This window comes from Dufourea novaeangliae, unplaced genomic scaffold (genome assembly GCF_001272555.1).
Source record: "Dufourea novaeangliae isolate 0120121106 unplaced genomic scaffold, ASM127255v1 scaffold25, whole genome shotgun sequence".
NCBI lineage: Eukaryota > Metazoa > Arthropoda > Insecta > Hymenoptera > Halictidae > Dufourea > Dufourea novaeangliae.
The window spans coordinates 1510228-1527924 of NW_015373901.1; the positions used below are offsets into that span (position 1 = coordinate 1510228).

The window sequence follows — 17697 nt, forward strand, 5'->3', positions numbered from 1 at the left end:
CAGTATAAAATTACAAAAATATACAACTCACCCCTTTATCACATGAAGCATCATAATAATTGCAGCCAATTTAGAGACGTAATAAAGATTCATGATATCGTAGAAAATAACAAGTAACCAAGTTTAATTGCTGCGTATTTACTTAGCGTCGTTATACGTTTATTTTGCTTATTCATTAAACTGTATTAAAAACATATATATTTAGACGCAGTATTTACGACGTGCGTTTATGTAATAAAATTGCGTGGGAAGATTGAAGTGTTGCATATATACATATTCAAACCAGTGATTGTATTAAGTTTTGTTTATAAATGCAGAATTCAAATATTTAAGAAATATAAATGATTTACAAGTGCATATATTACAAAGGATACCCTACACATATATGAAATTAAAGCAATTGTAACAAAGCATGGAAAGATAATATTCATCCTGTTTTAATAGTATCATATTGCACTGAACCTTACATGTATAATTACATAATATACTATATTCAGAAGGTAATTCAGTGAGACATATGGTTACTGATAAATACATCCCAGTGTTTATTTTAATACACAATTAGAGTATTGAAGTCTAGGGGTTCTGGACTTATTAGACCAAGCAGAACTATTCGTTTTTAAATTGTTTCACTAATCTTTAGTGAAATTTATTTTGAGTACTCTTTTGCACTTTTTTTGCCAATACAAATGCAAAATGTTTGTACAATGTATGAAATGGAATACAGTTGTATTTGCATTTTATTAATGTTTAGTTTGTAGTGGTCAATTTTGGTTCCTTAAATAAAGATAATATAATTAATAATAAATAGGTTTATATAAATGCACCTATTTTGTAAGTTTCGTTTGGTAGCTGATAACGTAAAAAATAATTATATTAGATTTAGCTATTAGTATTTTTCTTAATTAGTAATAGATTGATTAAGCATTTTTATAAGTTTCAACATAAAATGAAACGAAGTAAAATTAATATGATGCTACAAGTAGTAGTGAAAATTAAAATATATCAGAGGGCCTTACTTATGAATTGTTTAAATTTTCAGAATAGTGAAAATATTAACAATATACAGTGTCCTAGCGAGAGAAGCTCAGCCCTTATATCTAACAATGATTTGCTATCACGTAGATTAGGTCCAGACAACTTATTAACCATACAGACATTTCTTAACGTGCCAGGGCACGAAAATCTGCAATGGTCCCAAAAGGAAGAATACACACGGGTGTGACAATAAAGTTTTGCAAATAATTTTGTTTCCGCCAAAGTTGACGTAACTGTTTACTTTATTGCCACTTCGACGGGAACAAAATTATTATTAATTAATGTGGGTATTAAAAACAGATACCAAAAAGTGAGTACATATATGTATATTACGTACCACATATGTATATATACATATATATATATATATATTACATACCATAAATATTACGATCACTGGATCCTCCGCTGGAATGCGCGTGTACAGTCTTAATAAGACTACTTCGAAGGTGATGACCTCACATGTTTAATTTTAAAAATAAAATTTTTAAATGAATTATTCTCGAAACTTTATTGTCACGCCTTGTATACGCGTTGGAACATCGTATTTCCATTCTTATACAAGATGATTGACAATTTCTACTGTCACCTATCCGCGTTGGTGCTCTCAACTTTGGTCGTAGGCACTCAAATTGTACGAGGCACTGGCATCCATTAAATTGTTTAAATAATTTCTACTTTACTCACTCTTGCATTGATAAAATTAGAGATAAGGTAGACATGGTGAGGATGTCAACAAATTGCTAACATATATGACAAAGCAAGCTACTATCGAGAGAACACTGTATTTAGTCTTCTTTCTTCCACTAACTTCGAAATATGGCAAAATTAAGAATTTTACTTTAAAAAAAACGAAAGAAAACATTTTTCAAGCTGAAGATGAAATCTGTAACTTTATCGTAAAAGGTTTATGCTTTGTAGAATACGAAAACAGGATTATAGTCGTGAAATAATATAGATGACACTAATTTTGTTTCACTATGCCATTTTATGACAACTTTTTGATGCTATTCAGAAGTTTAGATGTGTTACCAACAATTTTTTGTATCTAAGCTTATAGTACAACAGCATCCAAACTGTAAATTAGATAACAAACACGATCGGACGTGCTTAATCTTGTTACACAAATGTACTTTACAATGGTAAATATTTATCTTATTCGACTTGTGTGTCACATTCATGTTTATCATATTTTCACGTGATTAAGTAAATATTTCGTACAATGCACCTTGTACACGTGTACCGTAATGTCCGCAAGTGCAACATATTGTCTAACATTTAATTGTTTTTTTTTTATGCATCAAATTATACGACCTAGTAGATAACGTATTGCGAATCACAATAATCATACAAAAGCTGTAACATTGAAAAAGCAAAATACAGAAGTTTTCAATATAATTTACACGTATATATGTTTATACTGCGTCACGTATTTGTATATGTTTTCCTGTAAATTAATTGTAACCAGAAAGGAATTGATATGCGTTAAGTAGATATGACTTATCAAACGTTAAGGCATAAAGATAGCAGACTATTTGCTTGCTATACTTAGTATAAATCATATATGCAATAATAGTACCGATGATTTCATGTATCTATATACAAACAAATAAAGACCTAACAGGAGCAAGAATCCTTTCCACCCTGCTGTTCATTAGATACACCTTGAAGATTGGTACGTCCCGGTTGACTAGGATTGTGTTGAACTCCAGACTCTGCTGCGTTCAAGTCCAAACTGTAAACAAAAAGTGTGATACACAGTAATTATTTATAAAGCAATAGGACAAAATACTAATATATAATTTCATTGCAAAGAGAATATAATAAATATTTATTTTACTCACCGTCCATCTTGTATGCTTTGGAATATTTTCTTTGCTGTTTCCAGAAAGGCTTCTTCAACGTTATGTCCTCTGATAAAGAAGATTAGAAATTGAATTAAATTAGTTTAAAAAGGATATCTATAAGGAATGCATATTTTTGTTGTTATTAGGAATTATCATCGAATAACATACGTCTTTGCACTAGCCTCTACAAACATTAGACCATTTTCATCTGCGAACTGCTTTGCTTCTTCATAGGTGACGTCCCTCTGACCTTCCAAGTCACTTTTGTTACCGATTAAAAATATAACCTGTAAACATAATATATAAAGTTCTCTGTCGCCCGTATAATAAAATCATAGTATTCACAGAGTATAAGGAATATGTTATTCAATGTTTGCGCAACAATTGTAATTACACTTTACAGACGTAAATACCATTATGTAAAATATCATATTTTGCATACAGTGCTTGGATTCGTTAAATTCCTTGTATCTGTAAGCCAGCTGCTGAGATGATTATAAGTTGAACGACGAGTACTGTCGTAAACCATTAATGCTCCGGCTGCACCTCGATAATAAGATCTACAACATTCGCGTGTGTTTTCTGTTTTATCTTCGAACTGAATGTTACAGTGTTTAAACAATAATTAAGTACATGACAATACCTTGTAACTGCTCGAAAACGTTCTTGTCCAGCAGTATCCCATATTTGTAATTTTATTTTCTGCCCTGCCACTTCAATGATTCTTGTCCCAAACTCGACACCAATAGTATGTGGGCAATCTGCCATAACTAAAATATAGAACAAATGTTCATGTTATTCAGTGATAAAAGTTTATATACATAACAATGCAATATCAGTATTATTGTACCAATTTTCTGTCACTTTCAAGGGGACAATCTATTACATGTTCAAGGAACATTATTAATTAGATTACACCCATATAGGATAAATATGTACATGTATAAGTCTAATTTGTTTGAAAGGATTATTTTTTCATCACCTAACACAGAGCACATCCAAACATATGGTTGTAACTTCAATGTTGAAATGGGTATAAAAACATAGTAAAAAGAGCTTATATAAATATTCATCCTATTTGTCCTTGTTTCTAAGGTACAGATATTTCTGTATTTTGATGATTCTCACAGAAACTGACTCAGCATTGTGTTTTCATAGAATTCTGCTTTCAAAGCAAATGCAGAGGATGATAATCTCCAGCTTCAAAGCAAGCTTCTATGTCTTCAGAATATATAATATATTTCAAAATTCCAGATGTTATTCTGATAAGATACTCAATTTCTATAACTTAGTCATAATAAGAATTATTGAGATAAAACTATACGCAATGTATTTAATATTGACAGACTGAAATGTAACCAACACATGAAACTTGACAACTTACATTTCTTCTCTGTAAATTGATGCAATAAACAGGATTTTCCTACTCCCATGTCTCCTATGATGATATACTTAAAGATATAAGAGTAATTGTAAGGACCAGTTGACATTTTGTGCCTATAAACAAATAACCCACAACATATTTAAATTTTTCATAATACTAAATAATTACTTTATTACATTATACGCAGACACATTTACATTTTTATCCAAGTATTTATAAACATTTGTAAAAAAATGCATTAAATTTATATATTTTTAAGCATTATTTAAGATCAACTTAATATGCCATGCGTTTTAATCAGATCATAAAATATTCCACAAGATTCTGACACACAATTTATCTTAATACCTAATATGTATAATGTTACAAATTATAGGGTGGGCCTCTAATAATACATTCCACTAGAGTCCTACGTTACTGAGGAATTTTATAAACGTTTTGTCAACTGTACAGTTGCATAAATGGAGCAACATTATAATCAATATAATTAATGTCTATCAATTATCACGTTTCATAAAAGCATATAATGGAATAGCGACGTAAAATACGTAAAAAAAAACAAAAATAAATATTTGTACAAAACATGTTCCTAAATAAAACCTTAATAACAAAATGGTATCAGTTTATATAGTTATAACTTTACTGTCATCGGATGGTGTCGCAATAAATAGAAATTACGATGTAAAATGATACAACGGCATTAGTTGGTAAAGTTGTAAACATAATCGTTCGCAACTCAATTTTGTAATGACAACCGTTCGATAAAAAAAAAACTTTCTGATGTCAACAATGCAGCTCCCACTCACCGTTTTGCAGCTAACTATGCGTGAAATGTATTCCTATAGTCGAGTTGCAGGAGTTTCCTGAAATTGTTGGTGATACATAAACAACAGGCACCCGTACAAAAAGTACAAAATATCAACGTTAATAACGTAAATGTATTACAGTTCTTTATATCACGCGCAATATGGCAGGTCACTGTCGTTAATAACGATGGCGGCGAATAAACGTCAAACCACCTGTCACTGATTTTCTAGTTGTTCGACGTATTGACTCACACCCATATGTTAAGCTTGAACCTTTAACAGTACGACACAACGTCTATCGCGACTGAGAATTGCTGAGAACGAAGAAGTTACCCGCAAATGCAATGTTTTTTTATTGGACAATTTCGTTAGACCATAGAAAGGTAGATAGAGACGGATATCGTTCGATCATAATGGCGGTAATTCTGTACAGGCATACAAGTGGCGACCAATTGCTTCGTGCCTCTTTTGACTAGTATTTATGACTCTTCTTGTATAGTTCAATATCAGATCATCAACTGTGCTATTATAGTATTAAATATCCATCTATATTGCCGATGTAATATTCTGTAATATTGCAAGATGCTATACGAAAAATATTATTCATGAATTGATATTAGACAATTACATCGAGAGCTTTTTTAAAAGAACATGTCTTCTAAGTAAACGCATTTGAAATCCCAAACGGGTTTAATGTAATTCGTTTATTCAGTCTGCCCCTGTGATTGTAGCGTTATAACGGGACGGCATTGAATCTAAATATCAATTTCGCGCACCGTTCAGAAATTATGCTGGTCCATGTTTGATAGATCATGATAAATAACTTTATATAATACTTTTGAATTTTGCGCGTCCCGTTTAGTCTTCTTATTTGCATTCATTCAGAAATGAGTATGAAATTTCAGTAAAATGATTGAGGCAATTAAAAAGATTTAGCCCTAAGATGAACTTTATAGCTTTATGTAAACATTTACTACTATAATTTATTAAATATCGATCAATGCACATATATAATGTACAAGATTTGACGCTGTAAAAAATTACATTAATAAACCTAGATAAAATTATTGTTTATTAATCATATTATGTCAAAATGTAATATTAAAGAACAATATATCAAATTTGTTCCTTAATTAAGGTAGTTTTCTAGATAAATAAAATTAAAAAGAAATATAACATGATTATCTGTAGATTACAATATTTATTAGATGAAATTATAGAATATTATTTTAATGAATGTTAAATGAAATTTACAAAATAAAAATGTCCCATAAATATATGTATTTAATAAGCAGTACATATTTATCTCTATTTGTTGCTTATAAAAGAACATGTATATAATTTTGAGAAATTATAGGATTATATATTTTGCAATATTTTGACTGCAATAAAATGTATAATTCAGAATTAAATAAAGCTTGAAATGTAACATTGTATTAAGTTTATAACAGAGAAATAGAGTGTTCATTATTACAAATCTATATTGAATTTTTTTATTACAATATACAATTGTATTTTAATAGATAATAATAAAAATACTCCACTGAAACTATTAAAAGATTTTAAAAATGGACTTCACTGTATTTCTCCTTTCTACAATTGTATTTTACAGGCAGTGTTTATTTTTGCTGGTAATGTAAGATAAATTGCCAGCAAATATATATGTTACATTAGCCTTGACACAAGGTCCGAATGCGTTTATACATTAGTATGCAAATATGAAGTGATTAATAAGCTATGGTTTTACAGTTAAATATTCAGTAAATAATATTCAAGTTAATATGCGCTGTTACGTTTATGTTTCCTTGAAGATTAAAACTTATTTTATAATTAATGCTTTATACGACCTTTGTCGTGCGCACAACACTTTTTATAGTAATTCTAATTTTGTTGATATTTTATTGAACTTTTTATTGAATGTATGTGTATACTTTAAAAAAAATGTGTAACGTTATGTTTTATGATCTCATAATGCCTTCTATCTAAATCATCAAAATACTATAAATACTTTCAGGAATGTGTTTTATTGTGAAAAAATGGTACACAATAGTTTTTCTATCACACTTAAATTATTAATTGGCAGATGAAATAAACAATTTTAAGTACCTGTTTGTACATTCAAACTATTTTTATCGCTTAACAAAACTTTTACGTATATACATAATGTTATGATCAGTAAGATGACGACTATAATAATTATTCAAAGGCACGTTCGTATTAAAAGAATAATATTTTCTAATACCACTGGCATGTGGCTTCGATTTAATAAAGTATGAAAACATTCTAATAATGTATGAAAATGCAATGAATGATTTGTGTCATAAAAAGTATTACCAATGTTATTTTTTTTCAAATTTTTCTATCTTAATCATAGCACAAAGCACAAAAAAAGTACAGTAAAAAGATGCTAAATAAGAGAAGTGAATAATTAAACATTATAAATTGCAGAAAAACTTGGTATGAGAGTTTTAGAATCCCTAAACATTGTCAAACTGCTTAGTTTGTTCATTTCAGTTTCTATATTTGCATAATTAAATATTATACTACCTAATTGTTAAAATATTCGCTATAAAATCAGATATTTAAGTAATTTTTATGTTATTTTTTTATATATAACATCTTCATTCATCTTCGTTAAATATATTGTATGAATAGTTGTTAAATACTTAACACGAATCAAATACTTTTTTCTAGTAACAAAAAAATCGATCAAGAATCTTTGTCATTTTTGAATTTATAGCTCAAAATGAAAATTTTTTTCTAGGAAGAAAGGTAAAAAAAATCTGAATAAAAATTGCGTTCTATGGAATCAGTCTTATGCTGATCATACTTAACTAGCACAGCAATGCTACAATCTTTTGTGGTGGACATGCTACTTTTAAATGTTAAATACACAATGTATTTTTTACATCTAATGTGAAACATATTGGCAAATGATTCATCAGATCAAATTTGTTTGGCTTTAATGAATATGTTTCATGGAATAAATTTAAAAACTTTATAAACTACAAAATTAAGTGACATAACATAAGATTGTATAAATACAATATAAAAAGCCGTGTTTTGTTTAGTATGGTTGTGCGTATAAAAGTGTACATAAATTAAGCAGTATTATTGTCAAGAAGTAAATCCTTAATATTTTTAACTTCTTTATAAATGCAGAAATAAAATTATCTCAAGCTGCACCAGTAAAAGCCTCTAATCTGAAAGTACTTGTGAGGATGATGTATTTGAATGTTTGTGAATATGTGTAGAAATATGGCGTAATAGTGATGAATAATGGCAGTTACTTTAAGAATTAATTTCTTTTAACCATGGAAAACGGGTGAGTTTGTCACTTATATTCTACCGTCTTCCAATAATTCGTCGGTTGTCAGGTTAACCATAAATATTAAATTCTGAAACGATGACTCTGTATAATAGATCAAAAAGTAATGCAATTAAAAGATTTCACCACACTATGTATCTTTCATTTTCAGCACTGTTATCTTTTATTATTTTGCATTGTAAGTACTCTGAACGTAAGTAAACGTGTAAAATTTCTGAGAAAATATTTTAAGTGTACAATCATAACAAATATTTGTTATAGCTCTTAGCGTTTGAATAACGCTTCACTTTCTGGATTATCGTCTCGATGTTTTTCGAGGTTTCCAGATAATGTGGGGTCCGGCCGCCGTCTTTTAAAGAATCCAAGATTACGGAGAATTAATGTGAGTATAACAAATAATATCAAACCTGCGACCACAGCTCCTATAATTATTCCGATGGGCACAGGTTCGACATCTTGCTGATCAAGAAGATCCGGATATACAATTGTCTCCGCCTGCATATTGAAACATATTCATGTAAGTTTAAAGAAGAATTATTTCAGACCGATGGTTTTAAAATGTACAGTCCTTACAATCGCAACATCATCCTTCAAATTTTCTTGTTGTATAACAACATTTGGTGGTATAACTATTTTCGCGTTCGAACCTATTTTTACTTGATCCACTTTTGGATAATCTTCTACGAGAGTAGAATTCCATAATCTAGAAAGAGTAACGATATGTTCAATATGAAAATTACATGTTTATAATGATAAAAATGCATGTATGTACATTCTAAATTTGTATGCAATATTGAATGTTACCTTGCTTTAACAGTTATAATTGCTTCTTGTTTTCTTTGTAAATTATATATAAAGCATGTAATATCAAAGCATTTTGCAGTTCCTGCTTTGCAATTCTGTAATAAAGATTATTTTTTATTTAAAAGAAGTGTTTTTAATTATTTATTCAGCTGGTCACATACCATTGAAACTACTTGACGTCTATGACCATATTTATCAATGATGGTTCGTGTATTAACAACTTTCTCTGTATCTCTTCTCATTCTTGCACGGTTTGTATGGTTGTGTAATGTAGGAGGAGTAGATATTGCAGATTGAAAAATATCAGTATCGTCATAACCAGTACTATCTTGTAATTTCAATGGATTAACGTGTTCTGGTGGTAATATACACACACCATCGCCTAAAACTGCAAACAAAATTATAATTAGCATATAATCAATACGTTTGATCATACCTTTTATCGTATATTGCATACAATTGTAAACAATCGAAGGAAACGATTTAAATTCAAATATTATAAATCAAAGTCTTACCTTGAACGGTTGGTAATTCTTCTAAGTACAAAAGCCATTTTCCATGAGCTTTATCATTCGCAACCTCGTAAGGCCATGAAATTCGAACTTCTAAGCTGCTCACTCTCCACGGGCCTTCATTAAATACTTCATAAATATGCGAAACTTTTGGTCCAACTTCATTTAAGTGCTTTATAGCTGATTCTCCTACAACTGGTCCACCATAGAAAGCCCACTGGATTTTTGCACTCCTATAATTATTATGTGTGAGTAAACGTTTACTTCTGCATTATTTCATGAATTGTGTTGATAATACGAATTTGAAAGTTACCCTTTAATTGATAATTCTGCACGCTTCACTATAGTTGCTCGCAATTTTGTTGGTTCCTTTTCTTTTATTTCTTTTGAAGTAGAATTTGCAAATATGACAAATCCTAATTGCGATTCATTGTCTTCTAATTCCTTTGGATCAAATCTTACTTGTATATTCACCATCTTATCTTTCTTGAATGGGTTTCCAATCGAACAAGCCACTAAGGTGGTATTATGTAAATTGCAAATTACGGAATCATTGCTCTTGCTAGCGATGTAATTCAAGCTATGAGAATGAACGATGAATAATTGAGCTTCATACGCTGATTCACCAATATTAGATACATTTACATCCACGACAACTTCTTCCCTTTCACCCAAAAGAAGTTCATAGAAATTAGGTTTCACAGATGAAGCTAAAAATTAAATATATTTCGTACATTGAAACTATCACATGACTTTTATTTAATTGAAGAACGTACCTGATAAATTTAATCGAGCTTTCACTTGTAAATCACTCTCACAAATATCGTTATTGCCACAATCTTTCTGGAAGGTTGCTTCAAACACACGCGCAGCTTCTTGTTGATTCAATATAGGATAATTTTTAATGTCAGGTAAAGGTTCTCCTTCAATTGGCATAATTGGTTCTTCTTGTATTAATGAATAGTTTAGACGGAATTTAATGGGCGACTGAATGTCACGTGTATTTTCCTAAGGAAAATCCAAAATTATCGTATTTATGTTCGTTAGTTTGAACGTAATATACTTTGCAGGAAAGAATAGTGTTGGATCGTTAAGAAACCCTATTTCTAATGAATGCAATTACCTTTAAATAAATTATTTCTTTCTGACAATGCTCGAATTTCGTTGTATCTAATGTGACGACACGATTTATATAATGTGGACGTGAATTGCCAACATCGAACCAAACTCTCGAGAATTTTTTCACTCCCGTGTAAGTTTCGGCTTCGATATAATAATTCAATTTTAAATTTTGCATATCCTCTTCTTTCACGAGGGATTCCGTTTTGCAACAAGCTTCAAATGAAAAACTGCAACGAATTAACTACGTTCATATATAAAAAAAAACAAGTGATTATAAATATGATTTTATCTTTAGTAAATTCAGTAAGTTATACTTGCCATGTGTGATTCGAGTCGGGGTCTTCTGGACACCCAATTTTATTAGGATCGATAGGTTCAATTTTGTCTTGATATGTACCATCTTTCTTTAGGTAACGGACATAGGTGGTGATATCAATAATCTTTTTCGAACGAAGAAGTGCCACAGCATCGTTTTCATAGGCTCCAACTAATAAATCCGAGTATCCATTCTGATCCATGTCAATTCCCCCACTCAATGAGTAACCAAATGTTTGTAACGGTTCTGGCATATCATCAGCATGTATTACCTGAAGTTTCACAGATTTTAACGACATACACATTTCCACTTAGTGATTTAAAGCAAAACTATTAATTTTTATAAATAATGTACAATACCTGTGATGGTACAGTAATTATACCATTTTTGGAACCAAGATATATGTATACTGTGCCCTTCTTTTCATAAGGAGCTCCAATAGCGATATCTTCGTATCCATCTTTATTTAAATCCCCCAAATTTGTCAATGCAAATCCAAATCTGTAATTTAATTATATATGCACATATATTATATATTTGAATTTCATCTATATCGGCTACGGTTTCCGACAAAATAATGTGTATTAACACTAAACCTACCACGACCGGTTTTGGCGTACTAATTCCTACCTCTTTGAAGGATTCAGTAGGTTTAGTGTTAATATTGTAGGTTAAATACGGTGCACAAATAAATATTTCGGTAATATACCTTGATTCTTCGCGACCAACAAGTTTAACAGGTTTATTTTTTTCATTCTCTTTATAACTTTTTTGTAATGCTGTATATACATAGACAGCACCGCCTTCTGCTTTATTGAAGTAAAACGGAGCTGCGACTATAAGATCAGTGACTCTGTAAGGAAACAAGACGAAAAAATATCAATATCGGATGATGTACAACAACTTGCATGCTTGTATTTAGTATAGTAATAGTATATAAAAAAAGATAAAGAAAGAAGATTCTACTTGTCTCCATTGACATCCGCAGAGGTAATTTCATATCCAAAACTTGAAGCAAATTGTTCACCATCCAAAATGAGAGCAACCTCCATATCTGGCTTAAAATCTTGTCGTGTAAGTAAAACGACTTGACCGGTACCATTCGAACGTGGCGCTCCCGCAGCATATGCTAAGCCAGTACCAAAGAAATTCCCCACGGTAACTGACATTCCTATAAATTCCAACTTATGCTTTTATTGCTTTTACAACAGTTTCGTTTCATGAAATGAAACAGCTGTATTTATATTAATGCAAAAACATAGTTGTATATACCTAAGTAACTGTACTTGCTGACAGGAGAAGAATCTTGCATTGGAGCATTGTAAACAGTATTATCTCTAGTTAAAAATTCATCGGAAATTGTGAAGAGGTACAAAGTTCCACGCCATGTGTGCGGACCTGGCGTGCCAATAACAACACGATCTTCAGCGGTGAGGATGCCACTAGTTCCAGCTTGACAATACCCAAATTGTTCATGAGCTCTAAAACACAATTAATGGATTTTATTTAATAAGTGTAACAAAAATAAATCGAGTAATATGTGCTAAAGCGTATGTTTGAAATATATTTTCATATTGGACGTTTATATTACTTGTTTGTTGGTTTTCCAGAGCAAGGTTTTTTTAAATCTTGATATTTCAAATCTTGAGTTAATATGTAACACTGTCCTTGGCCCCACTGTGAATCTGCTGTTTTTACAATGTGTCTGTGTGCACAAACCTAATAAATTCAATAATTAACGGTGTACTTTATAACAAAAGCAAATATTACGAACAAAAAAATACACACCATTACTTTACCGCCGGAACCTTGACTACGAACGGTTACTCCTAACCATTGATTATCTTTGATTTCATCATTACCTGGTGGCACTAGGTCATCAGATTCAAAACCTAAAAAAAATGAAAAGTGGTTAGTCTACCAAACAGTGATACTCTGGTAATGTTTTAATTAATTTTCTATATCATTTGTATTTAAGTACGAATGTAGATATCAAAACTGAATCTGGTATCACTTAAATTTAATGTACCTTGTTCTTTTAAGCACCTTACAAATATTTTACGACTGTAAATGATAGAGCAATTTTTAATTTTTTATGACTCGTATGACCAGCATTTAATGAATATTGTTCTGCTAAATAATAACGAATATAATTATAACGAAACTATAGAGGCATGATGTTATGGCATATGTTAAAACAGAAGAATGTTTTTTTAAATTCCTCTAAAATATGAAACAAGATATAAATAAGAGCATATTGAATCATTACATTATGTTTGAATATTTGTAACAAAACCACTGAATATAAAGTAACATGCTAGAACAGATAAAAATTGAATATGTTATTCATGATAGCAAGTATAAAGATGCACAGTTAATTAATTGAAAACAATATGATTTTTATTTTACATACAAACACAAGCATAAAAACATTCCATGGTTAGTAAAAATATGACAGAAAATTGAAATTGAAAATAATATTTGTTAAGATAATAGTCTTTAGTTTATCAAAATGCAATTAATACAATAAAACAATCTGTATATTGTAAAGTACGATGCTGATGTAAGAATTAGCATAGCAATCGAATGAAAATGTGTGCAAAATCAATCAAATATTTTATAAAAATTACAAAATTGCTCATTCAAACAACACCATTCATTGACTTACTTGAATCATACAGAACTCCTTCTGCTGCTCGTTAACCAACACATAATTTAACAAAAAAATAATCTTATTATGTATACAACATAAAATAAAAGCTCAATGACTTAACAACTCTATAGAACAGTAACATAAAAAGTAACATGCATGTCGAAATAACATTTTACAAATATATAATAAAATTATAACAACAATGCGTTTCTCAACTAACAAGGGAACCCCAGTGATTGATACACGCCGATTTTGATGCAATTTTTGTACAAATGTTCCTAAGAGTTTAGCTATTCGTTTGTGCCCGTTTTTTAGTTTAAGGGAGAAATCAACCTTTTTATCCGAGTTGGCCCTTCTATGTAAGTGCTTATACATCTTGAACCACAAAAGATATAAAAAAATTGTTTTAATAAAAGTTATACCGTTTCTTGAGGCCTATAAATCTGTGCAAGTTTCGTTGAAAAAATAATTTTTTTACGAAAATTAAATTGCCCATTTTTTTGATAAATTTTTCGTAAAAAACGGGCACGAATGAATTGCAGCGAAATTCTTAGGTAGGTCTAGTGAACATTTATATAATGTTGTATCAAAATCGGTATGTATCAGTCACCGAGGTTCCCTTGTAAGTTTAACTTCTCCTGTCTCTCAATAATGATGCATATACATATTACAATGAACACTGATGTACTTAATGTCATACATAACTGTCAACATTTCAATCAAAAAGTAATTTTGAATGATAAAGAATCCTGAAATATAAAATAAATTTAAATTTATTACATACTTGATCGTCCATCTGTGATCACTTGAGTACAATCTCTTTCAAGTGTTGTCAATGGACACTGCCATAAGGCACCAGATCTATTGGTTCTTGGTTGACTGTTCTGACCCAATGGAGCACCGATTAACATCCTGCAAGGATTACATAGCTTGAGAAATTCTTCACACAGAACATCTAATTCATTCCCATTTACATGATTATAAACTGCATATGATAAAAATATTTTATTTAACAAAACCGTCATTTTTTACACTTGCACACAAAATTACTTTCTTTCAATTACTAGTTACCAGATTTTAACTGTGTTGTAATTAAATAAAGTAATAAATACTTGTAACACATGAATACAATGTAAACACAATAGGTCACTGACATAACAGTAACATCATTGTTGCATAATTTTATATGTGATAAACGATGCTGTATTTAATGTATATTAAATTTATGTGTGACAAACGATACTCACCAACTTTTCGGTTTTTTTAAGGCATTATCCGAAATTTCTTGATGTTCGGCTACGGAGTAACCAAAATAAGAGCCATTCAACCCTCTTTTAATAACAGGTATTCTGGGCTCTAAATTAAAAGTGTACACCAAGCATACGTTCAAAATGAACCAAGTTAATTGATAACTTTTCATTTTTGGTTAATTTCAATCCGTCGCGTGCATGTAGCTTGTGGCTTATAGAAAACTGTAAATGATTCTCGGAGCCTCTTTGCGCTCTTATCGATGGCACTATTTTTGTATACGTTCTTTAACTTTATCGCCGTGCCACTCACGTACCTTTTGGATGAGCACAGTGGAGCACAGAATCCACTGGATCCACCCACGCAATTCAAGTATTTTTCAGTAAAAATTATATTTCGTTATGTCTTTTGTAGAGGGCAGCATAAACAGATTGATGACATCTTGCCGGCTAGTTCGATGAGATATTCTCGTGGGGTCTGCTTGTTTTACGAATTACAAGTGATCCGTAATTTGTTCTTACCTTCATGAAAAATAAATCATTTTTATACATTTTTTAGAGATGTATTAGCTACCGAAAGAAGATTCACGTGAAAATAAATTTGTTCTTAGTATTTGACTTACTAAAATTATTGCTAAACTCTTGTTATTCAAACCTATCGACGCCCAGAATGGTTCAAGTTTGTCTTTCTGCATCTGAATCGTCTCGTTAAAAATCTTGACTGTCAATTTCACGAATTTTTCAATATCTTACTGGTACATTCTATGCATTTCATATGTTCACAAAATAGAATAATTAAAAATATGATTTTTTCAATTTCCAGAAGTATCCTCTATATATGACTTCTCAATCGACTTCAACTATTATGATCATTGTTATTATATTGTAAATGTTTATGCAACTTCAAAGTTGTATAGATTTAATTTCGAAAATGAAAGACATATAGTAATTTATATTTCGTATTGCAAAAATTTATGTTATAATGAAAATAAAATTAAGTTCGAAATTAGTAAATTTGCGTAATAGGACTTTCACGTTTTTTTAACACTAATATTTGAAGTTGAAATATCAAAACTGTAGTACTTATAAAATTCAAATTATTTGTTATTTGATCTTTATCAGAAACATTTTTATAATTAATTTTCAGAATAGAGATTTGTATTACTTATGAAAATATTAATGTTGTATTGAATATCTGAAAGAATAAGAATGATTAGCGTTAAACTTGTGTATCTAGTTGTATCAGGTTATGACGCCAAAAGTTGTAACCCACGTTAGAATTTTTGTTTGTCAAATTCTGATTATAAAAGGTCTGAATAATATTTATGGAGAAAAGATAATTGAACATCTCCAAGAAATGCATTATTTTAAATATAGAAAATTTATTACGGTATTTAGTACAGTAAGAAATATGGGTAAAGACATTTTGAAATCAAATATCTTTTTTACTTCTTAACCTAATAACCTTTTTCAGTATTTTTATGATTATTGATGATTAATAAATGCTCTTAAACATTTGCAACTGTTCGTTTAACATTCCAATTATTTGACAGCCACTGTCAAAAGGTTTTACCGAAAAACAAATATTCTATCAAGTGGTCGAAAATTTGAAATTACGCTTGATCAAAGGAAACTGAAGACACCACAGGGAAAAATATTCGAAGTGGATAGCAAACCACTTGCATTAGCAGTAGCTGCAGAATGGGATGCACAAAAGGAAATTATTGACAAAAGCAGCATGCATTTGGTAAATTTCTCTTTTAAACTTTGAATCCAACAAAAATCATTTGATATTAGAATGTGATTTCCTCAAATTTTAATTTGCAGACAGCTCTTTGTAATACAGTAATAGATAATCCTCACAATCATAAAAAACTTGATATGGTGAATTATATTGTTAACTGTTTGGAAATGGATACACTTCTATTTCATTCTAATGTAAGTACATTATATATATGTTTTTGATAATGAAGTGTATTAAACAACAGAACAAATATTATATGATAGGAATGCGATGAATTATATAAATTACAAAGTGAAAAGTGGGACCCATTAATACAATGGTTCTGTGATAACTATGCAGTGGATATAGTAAAAACTAAAAGTATAGAGGCTCCAACAGTATCTATAGAAACCAAAAGTGTAATGTTAAGACACTTAATGTCTTTCAATTATAGTGCTGTTCATGGTAAATAACTTTATTGTTAACTGTACAAATACAATTTTACACATACCGTTTCACATGATAAATAATACTGTTTTATTTATAGGTTTCATGTATGGAGTAGACGCAATAAAGTCTGTGATTCTCACCTTAGCTGCAGCAGAAAGAGTGATTGGAGTAGAAGAAGCAGTAAGACTCTCACGTTTAGAGGAGGATTTCCAAGTATTTGTTCATTTGTCATCAAATCATTTTAAATTCAATAATTTTTCAAACTTACTATTATTGCTTTTGCTCTTTTTGTGTATTATAGACTTCTCACTGGGGAACCGTGGAATGGTTTCACGATCATAACAAGTATGATTTACAAACTCGTTTAGCTGCAGCAATCTTATTTGTGCATTTTAATTCTAATTCAATGATAAGTCAACCGAAATATGATAATGAAAACATCAGTTAACGCACAAAGATTTTGTACT

The 17697-nt window shown here is 30.2% G+C and overlaps 3 protein-coding genes across 5 annotated transcripts; 1 reads left to right on the forward strand and 2 right to left on the reverse strand.

Annotated features, from left to right (window-relative positions):
* Positions 1–2474: 2474 nt before the first annotated feature.
* On the reverse strand, positions 2475–5366 carry LOC107193671 (ras-related protein Rab-14). Of its 3 annotated transcripts, XM_015583161.1 has the most exons (8): positions 5215–5366; positions 5076–5132; positions 4270–4382; positions 3529–3655; positions 3328–3445; positions 3054–3172; positions 2883–2951; positions 2475–2773 (listed from the first exon to the last, which is right to left on the reverse strand). In XM_015583161.1, exons 3-8 carry the CDS (start codon positions 4373–4375, stop codon positions 2656–2658), a joined length of 657 nt encoding a protein of 218 aa, XP_015438647.1. In that variant the 5' UTR covers positions 4376–4382; positions 5076–5132; positions 5215–5366; the 3' UTR covers positions 2475–2655. The 3 variants fall into 3 exon arrangements, with proteins under 3 accessions (XP_015438647.1, XP_015438646.1, XP_015438648.1); XM_015583160.1 differs by having other exon boundaries at positions 5076–5366; XM_015583162.1 differs by lacking the exons at positions 5076–5132; positions 5215–5366 and adding an exon at positions 4913–4938.
* A 3228-nt stretch (positions 5367–8594) lies between these two features.
* On the reverse strand, positions 8595–15230 carry LOC107193679 (integrin alpha-PS1). The gene is made up of 18 exons (XM_015583170.1): positions 15058–15230; positions 14595–14722; positions 13826–13849; positions 12946–13049; positions 12749–12876; positions 12430–12638; positions 12124–12328; positions 11867–12010; positions 11517–11658; positions 11160–11428; positions 10843–11068; positions 10496–10727; positions 10033–10429; positions 9723–9952; positions 9369–9595; positions 9208–9302; positions 8977–9106; positions 8595–8898 (listed from the first exon to the last, which is right to left on the reverse strand). The coding sequence occupies exons 1-18, from the start codon at positions 15228–15230 to the stop codon at positions 8668–8670; spliced, it is 3294 nt and encodes a 1097-aa protein (XP_015438656.1). The 3' UTR covers positions 8595–8667.
* Positions 15231–16411: 1181 nt separating this feature from the next.
* LOC107193687 (ATP synthase mitochondrial F1 complex assembly factor 2) lies at positions 16412–17678 on the forward strand. Its single transcript, XM_015583179.1, has 6 exons — positions 16412–16472; positions 16611–16804; positions 16885–16995; positions 17065–17245; positions 17328–17443; positions 17532–17678. The coding sequence occupies exons 1-6, from the start codon at positions 16415–16417 to the stop codon at positions 17676–17678; spliced, it is 807 nt and encodes a 268-aa protein (XP_015438665.1). The 5' UTR covers positions 16412–16414.
* The last annotated feature ends 19 nt before the right edge of the window (positions 17679–17697 follow it).

Coding starts and splice junctions, on each gene's coding strand:
- LOC107193679 (XM_015583170.1), bottom strand. CDS start 15,230: ATGAAAAGTTATCAATTAACTTGGTTCATTTTGAACGTATGCTTGGTG. Junction 13,850..14,594: donor GATCACAGATGGACGATCAA/GTATGTAATAAA, acceptor GTTAACGAGCAG/CAGAAGGAGTTCTGTATGAT. Junction 11,069..11,159: donor CCCGACTCGAATCACACATG/GCAAGTATAACT, acceptor AATTCGTTGCAG/TTTTTCATTTGAAGCTTGTT.
- LOC107193687 (XM_015583179.1), top strand. CDS start 16,415: ATGCATTATTTTAAATATAGAAAATTTATTACGGTATTTAGTACAGTA. Junction 16,473..16,610: donor TAGTACAGTAAGAAATATGG/GTAAAGACATTT, acceptor ATTATTTGACAG/CCACTGTCAAAAGGTTTTAC. Junction 17,444..17,531: donor GTTTAGAGGAGGATTTCCAA/GTATTTGTTCAT, acceptor TGTGTATTATAG/ACTTCTCACTGGGGAACCGT.
- LOC107193671 (XM_015583161.1), bottom strand. CDS start 4,375: ATGTCAACTGGTCCTTACAATTACTCTTATATCTTTAAGTATATCATC. Junction 3,656..4,269: donor TCAATTTACAGAGAAGAAAT/GTAAGTTGTCAA, acceptor TCTATATTTTAG/TTATGGCAGATTGCCCACAT. Junction 2,952..3,053: donor GTAGAGGCTAGTGCAAAGAC/GTATGTTATTCG, acceptor CTTCTTTATCAG/AGGACATAACGTTGAAGAAG.